At 44.5% G+C, this 15,225-nt stretch overlaps 1 protein-coding gene across 1 annotated transcript; it reads right to left on the bottom strand.

Moving 5' to 3' along the window:
- Positions 1-2,116: 2,116 nt before the first annotated feature.
- On the bottom strand, positions 2,117-14,059 carry ctu2 (cytosolic thiouridylase subunit 2 homolog (S. pombe)). Its single transcript, XM_006807072.3, has 16 exons — positions 13,850-14,059; positions 12,132-12,206; positions 9,276-9,354; positions 9,096-9,155; positions 7,836-7,896; positions 7,604-7,713; positions 7,286-7,527; positions 7,028-7,163; positions 6,800-6,931; positions 5,295-5,386; positions 5,100-5,197; positions 3,980-4,072; positions 3,795-3,897; positions 3,094-3,160; positions 2,621-2,679; positions 2,117-2,236 (listed from the first exon to the last, which is right to left on the bottom strand). Exons 1-16 carry the CDS (start codon positions 13,903-13,905, stop codon positions 2,176-2,178), a joined length of 1,524 nt encoding a protein of 507 aa, XP_006807135.2. The 5' UTR covers positions 13,906-14,059; the 3' UTR covers positions 2,117-2,175.
- Between the last annotated feature and the right edge of the window lie 1,166 nt (positions 14,060-15,225).

Below are 15,225 nucleotides of genomic sequence, written 5' to 3'. Positions count from 1 at the left end.
CCTGCATTAAAAGCAAAAAGAATAGCCCGACTGTCACAGGAGAAACTTAGGCTACGTTCACTCTGCAGGTCTTAATGCTCGTTCACACTACAGATAAAATGTGACAGCAAACGCGCTCTAGTGTGAACGCTCAAAGCGCCCGCATGCGCAAAAGAAGACGTCACACACAACGCGCTCTGTTTAGACCCAGAGCAACAGTATGTTTGACTGATATTGGAAGCGTTTGCGATGTGTTCTCCGGCGCTGATAATTAGCGTCTGTCTTGTGTCAGTGACGTAAAAGACGTATTTATTATTAATTTATTATCATCATTAAATCCTTCCTGATAATAATGAATTACAGTAGTCCAGCCTGGAAGTAATAAATGCATGAACTAGTTTTTCAGCGTCACTCTGAGACAGGATATTTCTAATTTTAGAGATGTTGCGCAAATGGAAGAACGCAGTCTTACATATTTGTTTAATATGTGCGTTGAAGGACATATCCTGGTCAAAAATGACTCCAAGGTTCCTCACAGTGTTACTGGAGGCCAAGGTAATGCCATCCAGAGTAAGAATCTGGTTAGATACCATATTTCTAAGCTTTTCAGCGCCGAGTACAATGACCTCAGTTTTATCTGAGTTAAGAAGCAGAAAGTTAGTGGCCATCCAAGTCTTTATGTCTTTAAGACATTCCTGCAGTTTAACTAATTGGTGTGTGTTATCTGGCTTCATGGACAGATAGAGCTGGGTGTCATCTGCATAGCAGTGAAAATGTATGCTATGTCTTCTAATGATGCTGCCTAGGGGAAGCATGTATAATGTAAACAGAATTGGTCCTAGCACTGAACCCTGTGGAACTCCATAATTAACCTCAGTGTGTGAAGAGGACTCTCCATTTACATGCACAAATTGGAGTCTATTAGATAGATATGATACAAACCACTGCAGTGCAATACCTGTAATACCTACAGCATGTTCTAATCGCTCTAACAGGATATTATGGTCAACAGTATCGAATGCTGCACTAAGGTCAAGAAGGACAAGCACAGAGATGAGTCCACTGTCAGAGGCCATAAGAAGATCATTTGTAACCTTCACTAAAGCTGTTTCTGTGCTGTGATGAACTCTGAAACCTGACTGAAACTCTTCAAATAAACCATTCCTCTGCAGATGATCTGTTAGCTGTTTGACAACTACGCTTTCAAGGATTTTTGATATGAAAGGAAGGTTGGAGATTGGCCTATAATTAGCTAAGACTGCTGGGTCTAGAGATGCTGTTTGAGTAAAGGTTTAACTGCAGCCACCTTGAAGGCCTGTGGTACATAGCCGATTATTAGAGATAGGTTGATCATATATAAGATCGAAGAATTAATCAATGGCAGAACTTCTTTGAGCAGTTTTGTAGGAATGGGGTCTAAAAGACACGTTGATGGTTTGGAGGAAGTAATTATTGACGTTAACTCAGAAAGATCAATTGGAGAAAAAGAGTCTAACTTAACATCAATGGAACTACAAGTAGCTGTAGATAATATTACATCTGTGGGATGATTATTGGTAATTTTTTCTCTAATGATAAAAATTTTATTTTTATTACCATAGCAACAACTTCTCTGTAAAGTACGCACACATTCACATTCACAGCTGGAGTTTTAGCAGATTTTAATAAAAAATACAAAACGCAGTTTTTAAATGTTTCATCAAAATTCAACGATTTCTGACAACATGATCAACTGAATGTGTTTGAATAAAACTTTATTTTGTGCGTGTTTGATTTGTGTTGATGTAAACATGTAAACATGGTTTATATCACTCACAAGGAGGAGATGGACTCACTGCCATATCGTCTTTTTGATATGTGAAGGTTTATTAAGGACGTGATGGAAATAAAGAGATTAATATTACATGTTGTCACATTCATGATACAATCTGATCTGTACAAGAACAGCTGAAGTGTGTTTAAGGAGACTCAGCTCAAAGAAAAAAACTCAAAATCATTTAAAAGAATGCAAGATTGCCCCACACACACACACACACACACAGACACACACACACACACACTCAGACACACACACACGATCTCTAATGATGTGATTGTTAAACATGAAATCAGCTCCTTCCTGCAGGACTTAAGTGCCAGTTTCCTTTCCTCCATCGTCTTCTGGCGTGGGGGGGGGCAGGGCTTCTCCTTTTGTTTCTAATTTCCTTCGTCACCATCGTCCAGCAGGAAGTCACTGATCTCCTCTCTCATGTGAGACCTACAGAGCACAACGACCCGGTCAGCCCTGCAGTCTCACTGTACATCTGTATTTCTGAGCTGTTTCACCAAAGAAACCACAGCTGGCCGACAGACGATCATACAAAAGTGGAAACGATGCGATTTGGAACAACGTTGTTTGGTTAGAACGAAACAGGAAACAGCATTACATCCTTGTGATGCTTCCTTACACATCAGCACGTTGTACCTGTGGTCAGGTTAACTAACACAGACTACTTTCAGGGCGGGCGACTGCAAAGAGGACAGCGAGACAGACGCAGCTCAAACTGTTCAACACACGCTGAAATTTCCCAAAGCCACCGTAAATATGACATCATACTTTACATCATGTGTACAGTGTCAGTATCAGTGTCAAACATCCCACCTCCTTTGCCTCCTCTGAGCCTCTGACAGGATGTACTGAGGGAGGTGATTCACTGTCGACTGCAAAGGAAACAAACATCTGGATGTCAGATCTTCACACTCTGATCAGTTCATACCAAACATGGTGTGTGCTGCTCACTGACTTCCTGTTCGCTGCAGCGCGCTGATGGCTAAGTCTGAGTCACAGGTGTGTGTTATAATGTTTGAAGTGTTGCTAATTGATGCCACAACTCCAATAAATACAATAAATACAAAAACACCAGTGACCCCGCTCTCCCTGACCTCACCACAGTGGACAGCTGTTTTCATGTATTTGTGTTGATGGTGCACTTGGATGGACACTGATGTTCACTCCAACACATCAGCGTAACAAACTCTTTGAAAAGTACAAATTCAAAAATCTTGTTTATGCCTAAAGAAGAATAAAGGTCGTCATAATTCATGCATGAAAGGGTCAAACACGTCGTCACTCACCATGTCTCTGACAGTCAGTGCACAGCTGTAACACAACAGGCTCTGCAGACGTGTTGTTTCTGGTAGCCTGTAACACAAGTGCAACACAGAAACCTGAGCTGTGAGCACCCACAGGGACGAGTCCACAGTCGATGCTTCAGCAGACGAGACGATGCACCGAAGAAGAAACGTGAAAGTTTCTCCCAGTTTACTTTTAGGACTCGACTGAACATCTGATGAAATCCATCCTACAGGATATAAACTCAAACACTTTGTACGTGTGAACGAAAGCACCTTTATGTGAAGTGTTCAAATGACAGCATGCTGCCAGTGTAATAGATTACTCTGTAATGTTCTTATACCTACAGAGGGGCCTGTGGTTACAATTATCTCAAACCTGAACGTGCCTAGCTACGACCTCTCCTCAAAACCTCAGCAGTTACAGATCAATCGAGCTAAGAAGAGAAGGATCGATCTTATTATTAAATAATTCTTATTTTTAAACATCACAGCATTCTCAAAATAAGCAGGAGTTAAACTAGAGGATACCAAGCAGCCGGGCCAGTGTCCAAACTGACAGCAAACAAGATTATCTCTTATATTACCGACTCTCGTCAAAGCACCTCGTGGATGCACGTCGTACAGTTTAGCAAATATTTGCCACACATGTCTGAAAAAGAGCTTTTTGGGTAATAAATCCGACACAGGAAATAAACACTTACTTCGCAGAAGAACAGCAACCTGCATCACTTCCTGGTCTCCCGCAGCCCCGCCCTTCTGCAGAGGAACAGCACTGTGCGGTGGGAGCCGGCGACTCCGGCCTCCCTGTTTAACAGAGACGTCGTAAAAACACGGCTTTGCATCCATGTAAACTGGAGCTTGTTCAGGTCTAAAGCAGTCACCGTACCCGGCTTTGGCCTCAGCGTTTCAGCAGCGCCGCCTCGCTTAGACCCGGACAGCTGATCTGAGATGAGCGTGGCCTGGAAGGCCGACGCCTCCTCTGGAAAGATGAAGACAGACAGGTTCAGTCCTGAACGATGTCCTGGATTATAACACTAATAATGAACAGCAGCCTAGAGCCTCATAATCCAGCATCACCCTGTGAGGCCACGAGTCAGCTTATAAACAGGTTTAAACACATAAATACAGATATTAGACGACGCTGTTGGCATTGATTATTACTACACTGTTATTAATATGTTATTACAACATGATACTCAGCTATAACATTTCATACTACTTTGTAATTAGGTGGTCATAACGTGCCATCACCACAGTATTACTGTTATAATTATTGATCTGTAATAGAAATGACCTGCTGCTCTTTTCCTGATTATGACAGGATATTGATCCATTATTGATCGGACCATGTGGCTCTCTGTGTGACGCTGCTGCTGCTCTGTGATGATGTTTGTATGAAACGCTCCACAGTCTGTTATTAACATGAATGTGAGCAAGAAAGAAAAATAATGTTCAAAGCTGTGATTTCCTGTGGCTGCAACACTTTGGCCTTGTTTCCACTTCCTGTTTGTCCACATTTAGAGGGATATATCCAGGGGTGCACATAATGCTTTCAAAATAAAAGACACGCACCAGATAAGAAGCTGCAACGCACGTTTGCGTACATAAGAGGAGGACAGACATTTGTTTAGGACTCTGACAGATGTCGGAGAAGCTCCTCTAAGCAGTTACGTTGCTGTTCCTCCACCTCCAAAGAAATGCAGGCGTCTGAACCACAACAGAAGCGTATTCTTGGAAAAGTGGTTGCAGGAGGTGAGCTGCTTCAAACAAATGATGAACGCACAGAGATGTGGTGCAGAATGTGCTGTGAAAATCCCACTCTAGTGGACAATCACAGTCCAAACGCGCGCTGCAACTTCTTATCTGGAGCGTCTTTTATTTTGACAGTGAATGCGCAGCTGCAGATAAAGCTGAATAATAATAAAGCTGGAGTGGAGCGCTGTAATGTGCCGATGATGCGTTCCTCCTGTGGTCAGTGACCTGCAGGCTGTGGCTGCCTCACTCACCCACAGCAGTATCCAGGCTGCACACACACAGCAGACATCGCTCACAGCCGTCGCCTCCTGACCGTTTCCTACACGCCGTCTGCAGCTTCTCGCTGGTCCTGTGTGACACACGTGCTGGTTTAACACTGAGACTGTCTGAGCACACACGATCTGTTCAAAGTGCCGACGTGCACGAAGCATGTGTGTAACTGCAACCTGTAGATGGTGCTGACGGTGGAGGGGAAGTCTGTCTGCAGCTTGGTGACAAAGCTCTCTGTGAGTCGTTGGATGCTGGCCTTCTCCACCGTCTGTGGAACAGAGCAACACAACTGTACTCAGGCTGGGAACGCTGAAACTCCTGGAGGAGGCGCAGGCAGAGGAAGAGACGATGCACACAGCAAAGGTCCTGACGTCTCAGATGATGATGATAAATATGTTAAACATTAAAACACCTCCATCTGTGATAACACTCCATGTCTGTCTCGTTTCCCCTCGTGCAGGTTCTCAGAGAGAACTTTGTTCACACAGTTTAAGCCAAACCATCGTATTCATCATGAAGCCCAGCCTAACATCCACAAACCTACAATAAGCGACTTATTCCTGATAACACAGTGAAGAATGTCTGCCTGGATTTAATTTGAGGTCATTTAGTTACAGAGAAGAAAAGAAGCTTTGCCTGAACGAGGACATCAAACATGAACGGTTCAAAGATGTAAGGAGGGGAAGCAGGAAACTGTCCCGTGGGAACAGTGCACAGCCGCAGAGGTCGTGTACATATCTGTACACATCTGTACTGACGGTGCCCGTTTCATGAATAATCTTGATTATTTGTGGAAGTCGGGATCAGAGAGTAAAATCCTGTTTGTTATGGGGCGCACGCCTGAACCTGACTTCCTGTTTGTTATGGGGCGCACGCCTGAACCTGACTTCCTGCAGGTCGTCCACAACACAGGTCTGAAGCAGGGGTCTCAAACCCGTGGCCCGGGGGCCGCTTGTGGCCCATGTCACACCTTCTTGCGGCCTTCAACATGAAGAAATATAACGCAGTTTGGTCCCTGAAGTGACTTCGTGTTTGTTGTTGAGAGCAATGTTACAACAAGTTGTGTAAATGATGTGATATGAGAGTGCAAACATGCTGTTAGTTCATACACTCATGTGTGCGTCTGTGTTAAATATGAACACAGCAGACGTGTGTGTTAGTTAACAGGGAGGAAAACAATCTGTGTTCATGTTTGCAGTTTGTTACATGAAGTTTAAAACAACAAACAAACAAACAAACAAACCATTTTCAGAAATATTTGTTTTCCTGTTTGTTTGTTTTTGTACTACTTGAACAGGCCGTCCAATGAGCTGACAGCGCCTGCAGCTCCTCCCACAGACTGACTGACAGCTGTTCCAGCTGTGACTGGAACGTTTGCTGATAGACGTACGTCATCTAAGGCAGCGGGTTTTTATTGGTTTTCAGCGTTATTTTGTTATCGTTTTTATCGTTTACTCGGTTTTCCTGGGTCTTTTCACGTGTGTTATGAATAAATCTTCTTTTTTTCAGTACTAGTTTTATTTTGTTGTATTTATCCGCGACACCTTAAAGGCCGGTCCGTGAAAATATTGTCGGGCATAAACCGGTCCGTGGCGCAAAAAAGGTTGGAGACCGCTGCTCTAAAGCAAAGCTTTGCTGCTGCACATTAAAGCCTTTGAAACACTTTAATGTTTCGGTTTACCTTGGTGTCCACACCTGGAACAACAACACAGGGCACAGTGAACAGGTGGTTGTAGTAAGCGACTTCTTTGGCAGAGTAGTCTCTCATTGGCCGCACTAATATGACGTCACCGTATCTGGAGTCAGAGAAACCCTGTTTAAAACAACGACAACATTAAGAGCAGATTCGCTTTAACTCAACCTTTAAATACGAGCTGATGCGTCACACGAGGTAACGAGGTCTACGCACCGTGTCCTGGGCCAGCTGTGCTCCTCTGCCCAGTGATATACTGGTGAGCAGTTTAACAGCCAGGCGGGTGCAGCTGTCTCCCAGCATCAGCTTCCTGTAGCCCTCCGTGCGAGCTGTGTGCACCAGCAGATGCTGCCTTTGAGGAGCAACACAGTCAGGTCAGCGGCTCGTGTGGTGGACAGATGATTGCAGGCGGTAGCTCGGAACGTGTCTAAGCAACAAAAGCATCACGAGTAGTAGAAGCGAGTGACCTCTGACCTTAGCGTGTTCAGCAGCTCTTCTCTGGCCGTCAGTGTTTTAACTGAGCCGAGCAGCTGCTGCAGCATCAGCGTGTGCGACTGCTGAACGTGAGGCAGCAGCGTCTCCTTTGGTTCCTGTGGCGTTGGAAAGCTGCTGCCGTCAGTCTCGACAAAGCGATCCACGGCTGCTTTGTAGGCGCCGGCAGGTTGCTCTGAGGGCGACGGATTGGTCGCCACGACTGACGCGGACAGGTCCAGGACCTTAGAGAACATCGTGTATATTTAACAGACGCTCTGTGATCAGCTTCAGTCTAACTAAGAGCAGCTCCACACAGACCTGCTCCAGAGGTAAGATGAAGAAGGGGAAACCAGTGGCCTCAAACACCTCCTGAAGCTCAGCCACTGTCCTCTGTCGCTCCTCCACCGACTGACCTATCGCAGCACCCTCTGGGAACAAAGACACACCCCTTTACAAGGTTTCTGTTTCAGCCAGAATCATTTCAGAAAAACGTCTCCAGAGATGCAGAAATAGAAACTTTACTGTCAGCGTACAACCAGATGTAGCGTACCGTCGATGAAGGCGATGCCAGGCACGAATCGCAGCTTCTTGTTCGCTTTCTGACTCAAACCCTGTGACGAAGACGCTTCAATAAATCCAACAAGAACAGCATCAACTATTTATGGCAGTTAAAGATATTTTTAATGCCGGTTTGAAGAAGTTGATAGACTAATATAATATTTTATGCTTTTCTACCACTTAAATACCCAAAAACCAAACAGTGGATCCAGAATCAACTCAAAGTCCTGCTCCTCACATACAAGGTCTTAAATAATCAGGCCCCATCTTATCTTAATGACCTTGTAGTACCATATCACCCTATTAGAGCACTTCGCTCTCGCTCTGCAGGCCTACTTGTTGTTCCTAGAGTATTTAAAAGTAGAATGGGAGGGAGAGCCTTCAGTTTTCAGGCCCCTCTTCTGTGGAACCAGCTTCCAGTTTGGATTCAGGAGACAGACACTATCTCTACTTTCAAGATTAGGCTTCAAACTTTCCTTTTTGCTAAAGCATATAGTTAGGGCTGGACCAGGTGACCCTGAATCCTCCCTTAGTTATGCTGCAATAGATGTAGGCTGCCGGGGATTCCCATGATGCATTGGGAGTTTCTCCTCTCTGCATTTAAATATGACTTATTATTAATCTCTGTCTCTCTTCCACAGCGAGTCTTTGCCCCCTCGTTCTTTTCTCACCCCAACCAGCAGCGCAGGGGGGGGCAACTCCAGGCCTCGAGGGCCGCTGTCCTGCAGCTTTCAGACGATGATCCAGCACAGCTGATTTAAACGGCTAAACGACCTCCTCAACATCTCCTGAAGTTCTCCAGAGGCCTGCTAATGAACTAATCATTTGATTTAGGTGTGCTGACCCAGGGTGAGATCTAAAAGCTGCAGGACACCGGCACTCGAGGCCTGGAGTTGGACATCCCTGCGCTGCTGGTTGGGGTGAGAAAAGAAAGAGGGGTCAAAGACTCGCTGTGGAAGAGTCTTCCTGTTAAAAGGAGTTTTTCCTTCCTACTGTCGCCAAACTGCTTGTCCTACTGATTGCAGGGCTTTTCTCTGTTGTATGATAGTAAGGTGGAAGTCGGGATCAGAGAGTAAAATCCTGTTTGTTATGGGGCGCACGCCTGAACCCGACTTCCTGCAGGTTGGCCATAACACAGGTCTGAAGCAGGGGCCTCAAACCCGTTTACCTTACAATATAAGGAGGCAGCTGTTGTTGTGATTTGCACTACATAAATAAAACTGAAGTGACTTGTGGTGACAGTGACACACACCTCTTGAACTTGTCTGAGCATTGAACAGGAAGAAGGACCTCCGGACACAGCCAGCAGCACCTGGATAAAAGAGGCGCACAGTTCTGACGCTTTCAGCTTCTGCTGATTCTTCTGGGTCAAAGACAAACTCGCACAATAAAGCAAAGTGAATTTCGTTGTGTTGAGTCAGGGACGACTTACCTTCTCTCCGGGGAAAATGATCCTGTTCTTGCCGAGCACAGCTTTGAACTTGTGAGTGAAGAAATCTTTGAAACAGAGCCTGAACGACACAGAGACATGTGAGCACAGCCACTGCAAACACACCTCACATGACTTCCAGGTGCAAACACATTTCTTTCAAACATCTCAGAAAACGTGCTGGGCTCACAGTACAGAAAAACATTTGTTTTCTCAGTGATCGTCTATTCTTCACCAGCCTGAGCCGCGTGTCTCTCACTGAGGGAGGAAGTCCAGCTGACAAAGGGCCGACAGTTTCCATTTAATGAAGCATCTGTGGAAACAGGCCGGAGCCAGGCTGGCTGAGCTTGATGCATCATGCCAAGCTCTACAGGGTGGGCCGTTTCTATGGATACAGCGTAACAACATGGGACTGGTTGGTGATATTAAAGTCCTGTTTGTGGCACATTAGTATATGTGAGGGGGCAAACTCCTCAAGATGGGTGGTGACCATGGTGGCCATTTAGAAGTCGGCCATCTTGGATACAACTTTTGTTTTTTCAATAGGAAGAGGGTCATGTGACACATCAAACTTATTGGTAATGTCACAAGAAAAACAATGGTGTGCTTGGTTTCAACGTAACTTTATTCTTTCATGAGTTATTTACAAGTTTCTCTTTGTTCACAGCCATTGACATGTCGAAGAGGTTAACACGTGAGGAGCGGATCAAAATTGTGTTCATATCTGGTGAACGCAGTAACCGGGTCATTGCAGCAGATTTCAAGACACCCTACGAGACCACCCATCTCCCATGCTACAGTCAGCAAACTGCTTGCTAAGTTTCGTGAAACTGGTTCAGTGTTGGATTTGCCAAAATGTGGACGCAAGAAAACTGTCACTAATGAAGAAACATCAGTGGCTGTCCTAGCTTCATTCAGCAAGAGCCCACAGCGTAGCACTCGCCGCATGTCACTGGAGAGTGGCATTAGTCGAACATCCCTTCGGCGGATATTAGCTACTCACAAATGGCACCCTTACAAACTCCAGCTACTGCAGCATCTCAACGAGGATGACCCAGATCAGCACAGAATTTGCAGAATGGGCAAAACAAACATTGGAACAGGACCCTCAGTTCACGCAGAAGATTTTGTTCAGTGATGAGTCAAACTTTTATGTGATGGTGAAGTTAACAAACAAAACCACCGCTATTGGTCTGACACTAACCCACATTGGATGGATCCTCCAAGACTGTTGGACCAACAAAAGTGATGGTTTGGTGTGGTATATGGGGTACAACGATAGTGGCTCCATTCTTCATCAATGGAAACCTCAAGGCCACTGGATATTTGAAATGGCTACATGATGATGTGTTTCCCTCCTTATGCACTGAAGCTGGCACGTTCCCTGAGTTTTTCCAGCAGGATGGTGCACCACCACATTATGGGTGCCAGGTCCGAGCATTCCTAGATGAACAGTTTCCTGGAAAGTGGATTGGTCGTCGTGGGCCAGTTGAATGGCCCCCAAGGTCTCCCGATCTGACCCCCTTAGACTTTTATCTTTGGGGTCATCTGAAGGCAATTGTCTATGGTGTGAAGATACCAGATGTGCAGCACCTGAAACTACGACTGTGCGATATGACCAAAATCTCATATCCCGATATAAAACATCTATCGTCCGATAACGATATAAATCACAAAAATGTAACATTTTCTGTAAGTTCTGTGAATCTCGGGCAGCTCGACTTGCGTGACGTGTTTCCAGCTGCGCGTCATGTAGCTGAGTCGAGTGTTTTAACCGATGCATGAAACGATACATTTTTAGACATAAGTTGTAACAGCCGCCGTTTTCTTTGAGTATTTATTACACGGCGTGCTGCGGGGAAAAGCCTGTTCTAACGTTTGAGTCTAAGGTTTATTTTTTAGCACCTTGCGTCTTTTTTACTTCTCATCCGTAAATACTCTGCTCTTTCACGTGATTCAGTTTATTTTGAAAAGTCTCAACAGGATCTTGAGCACGCGGTGGTTTTACCGTCGTTGTTGCTAACGACAACGCATAAAAACAGGCGCTCGTCTGTCGGTAGTGTGGTTATATTAAATATAAGAGAAAGAGAGAACTTTAAGAAATGAATATAGCCACTACAGTGACCATCAAAATAATGAAAAAATATTGCCGTAAACAGTTTATTTTGCGACACCACGAAACAACGATAGCTTAAAATGAAACGACAGACGTTTTTATATCGTCATCTGATACACATTGATATATGGAACAGCCCTACCTGAAACTACGGATGCTGGATGCCTGTGCTGGCATTTCTCCTGCGGTGTTGCTATCAGTGTGTGAAGAGTGGGAGAAGAGGGTTGCACTGACAATCCAACACAATGGGCAGCACATTGAACACATTTTATAAGTGGTCAGAAACTTGTAAATAACTCATGAAAGAATAAAGTTACGTTGAAACCAAGCACACCATTGTTTTTCTTGTGACATTACCAATAAGTTTGATGTGTCACATGACCCTCTTCCTATTGAAAAAAACAAAAGTTTTATCCAAGATGGCCGACTTCTAAATGGCCACCATGGTCACCACCCATCTTGAGGAGTTTGGCCCCTCACATATACTAATGAGCCACAAACAGGACTTTAATATCACCAACCATTCCCATGTTATTACGCTGTATCCATAGAAACGGCCCACCCTGTAGTTTGTCTGCTCCACTGTCCATGAGGCTACGCTCACCATCATCACACATGCAGTCATGTATCCCTGCAGTGAGGCACACTGCTTACCTTACAAACATCCCAGCCATCACAGCCGAGCTCTCAGTCTACAGTATTATCTCTCACAGCTCTGTATCTAGAAATGCTGCACAGCTTACCTGCAGTACGCATCTCCTGCTCTGATGACCAAAGCTGCAGGCGCCTCTTTGCATTTGACACATTTCTTTGAAACACTAATAAACAGGAGAAGAGCAGCATGTTAGAACAGGAAGGACACTGATGATGACAGAGAGGAGATCTGGGATTGTGTTCTCTGTGGTTCTCTGTGGTTCTCTATGGTTCCTACAGTAGAGCTCCAAAGACTTAAGTTGTTCTAGTAGCAAATAGTGATGCATGATGTTTTTCATTTTTAAACATATTTAGTGTTGTTAAAGTGACGTGTTTACTCAAACCATTTCTCAGTTTCAATAATTGATGCGTTTATTCTATTTTCAGTGAACACAGCGTCTTTACTATTTCACTAATATCAGGATCACTTCAGGAATCGTATTGAAGCTGTAAGTTCTGCTGTGGCTTCATATATGAGGGAGAGGTCCGCTTCTGTGACGCTGAGTTTCAACGTGTGAATAAATGAACCTGCAGCTCATCTAAGCCAAAATCCCCACATTTCAACCCGTCTGGTTATGACTGAGGAACAAAGGGCCCTGAGGCCATTCCCCAACTCTCTGTGAACGGTACTCACGGCCAACGATCAATGATCATGATCATTTCCATATCAATGATTATAAACTGACCTCCCAGCCCATTGTTCATCAGTGCTGCTAGTTTCAGTCAGTCTGAGCTGTTTCTAAGGTTGGAAACCTGCAGACTGACTGAAGGAGTCACCTGGTGATGATGAAACGTTTCTCTACGTCCAGATGAACAGGAGGTCTGCTGATTCAGTCACAGCATTCTGCCTTTTCTTTGCTTTATGTTTAAAAAACATCAAAAATCCACAGTGGGCCTAGTACACAGGTAAGGACTGTATCAACGACGGCTACAGAGTAGATGGAGGAGGCAAACAAGGTGAACCTGGATGAACTGGTGTGGGCTGCACTCCTCTGATTGGCGTTTACATTAAGTGGATGAGTGTCCCCACTGTCACTGATGTGCCACCACAGCGAGCTCAGCTATGGCCCAAAACGCCGGTTTGCACAGCCCGTGACGTAAAGGGCGGTGTTCCAGGACCTGGCTGGTGTTCGGTGCAGAGTTCAGGTGGAGTTTTTACGGTGTCCTGACTTATTACACGAATATTTTTACACCTTTTCGTCCGGGTTGGAGAAGCGACGACTTTGGGCTCAGACGGCCTCTGGGACAAGTGTTCTCGAGCTTCTGGCTCTGATCTCAATATTATCAAGTGTGAACTTGAGGCTATTAAGGGACGTCCCAGTACATGTATTTCTAATATACAAGTTAAAATGAAGTGAGATACTTAGGGGTGATGATAACTAAGGATCAGCAAAGAAGAAGATGCTTAAATCTGGATGTAGACTCAACCAGCGGCTCCGGACAGACCTGATGACTAAAGCGGAGAGAAGCTCGCAGCTCTGTCTCTGCCTCATTATTTAAACCTGTTCTCATGAATGCATATGATAAAGCTGATCTAAGCTTTATGGATCTTAGCACTTTAAACGACACATTTAAGATGAATTGGCTACAATATTTACAAAAACATTCCAGCTCCTGGACTGTTATTCCCTCCATGTGATATCCAGACTAATGCGGGTATATTGATCAAATCCCAGCTAAGCTTATCTGCGTTTCATCGCTGGGCCTTTTTAACATGGACTCTCATCCATAAACACACTTATTGTCAGCACTGTTGACCTCAGCCTACCTGGGCACGGCGGCGCGCTCCATCTCTCCCCGGTAATCTTCCTCCACCTGACACATCGCGGCTCTTCCGGTGAACGCGGCCGTTAGGAGAGAAAACAGCAAGCAGCCAAAGAGAGCTCCAACTGTGAGATCAGTGAAACCTCCAGCAGCGGATTATTTTCATCAGCAGACCAACACGGACCCACTGCCTCCACACCACAGGCTCGTGTCTGAATCGTGTCGCTGTTTGATGACGTAGGAGACGGTTCTTTGGTACACCGTGACATGTCGCCACCTAGTGGTGTGGAGAGTAGGCTGTTTGTTTAAAATCCTGGAAAGTCTTGCAGACACAGGCGTATACGTCACTCAGGTGATGTGAACGTGTTGCAGCGTGTCCTCAGTGTTGCCGTTATGGCGCAGACATTGTTTTGTTGTCCCTGTCTTTAAGTATAAACAATATGAGTAGAAATGGGCTTATCATTTTATATACATTTCGAAATATAGGCAAGAAAACTAAGTACCAAACTGTAACTATTAACTATCTGATATGGTGACTTCGTATTTTAGATTTTCTCAGTGAGGTTTAAATGTTTTGCAACTGTAAGTGTTGTTTTTATGTATCCTCACTTATCAATGAAACCCAGAATCATTGCAGAACAACTGCTATCAGAGCCTTAATAAAAGCAGTCATTACATATACCAGAAATCTCGTATTAGATGACAATGCACTATGCACATATTCAAACTAAAAACACACATTATCCCTGCTGATGGTTAGTTTAATATAACCTTTCTTGCACAGGCTGTTGTTCCCCTGGTAACATAACATTACTACCTTTATAAATAAATGGCAACAACACGATTCTTTTAGGGTTTTGTTTTGGGTTTCTTTAATTAAAGACTCCAGAGATGGTTTAAATCGGATTCATAAGCTTTTAAGGTAGAAGCTACACTGATTGTCACGGCATGAGGAACAGGTGAGTGGGAGTGGCCAGGACCCCGGCCAGGTGCGGAACTGGGGAAACACGAGCCGCTCACTTGGAGCTCGACAGAAAAGCATAGCTGGTGGCTAAACATCTGTTAAAATACATAGTTGAGATAATATTACTGTAGAAGGGAAAACAGGAAGAGAAACGTCAGAGAATAGAGAGCTATTAGAACACGAAGATGTAAATGATTTAATAAATGGACCTCTCACATCAGAGTCACCACGAAGAGCAGGTTTGTTATCTAACGAGAAGTCAACTTTGTGACTAAAGAATATTATTTTACAGTAAAATCTGGGAAATGGAAAGAAGCAGTGATGGTAAAGATCTGCATGCCAGGCAAAGATGACACAGAACTTTTGAAATTGAAAAAGCACAGGGTACGATGTGGAGACAAGGTTTATTCATCCAA

The sequence above is a fragment of the Neolamprologus brichardi genome, unplaced genomic scaffold (assembly GCF_056152115.1).
Source record: "Neolamprologus brichardi isolate AB-2024 unplaced genomic scaffold, ASM5615211v1 NODE_ptg000032l+_length_1147064_cov_1, whole genome shotgun sequence".
Lineage (NCBI taxonomy): Eukaryota > Metazoa > Chordata > Actinopteri > Cichliformes > Cichlidae > Neolamprologus > Neolamprologus brichardi.
Note: the sequence above shows the minus strand (reverse complement) of the source record. Positions and strands in the feature narration are given on the sequence as shown.

Excerpts from the sequence above, each read along its gene's own strand:
- ctu2 (XM_006807072.3), bottom strand. The coding sequence starts at position 13,905 with ATGTGTCAGGTGGAGGAAGATTACCGGGGAGAGATGGAGCGCGCCGCC. Across the intron at positions 7,164-7,285 it reads GAGCTGCTGAACACGCTAAG|GCAGCATCTGCTGGTGCACA; the intron begins GTCAGAGGTCAC and ends TGCTCCTCAAAG. Across the intron at positions 3,898-3,979 it reads AACGCTGAGGCCAAAGCCGG|GGAGGCCGGAGTCGCCGGCT; the intron begins GTACGGTGACTG and ends TCTGTTAAACAG.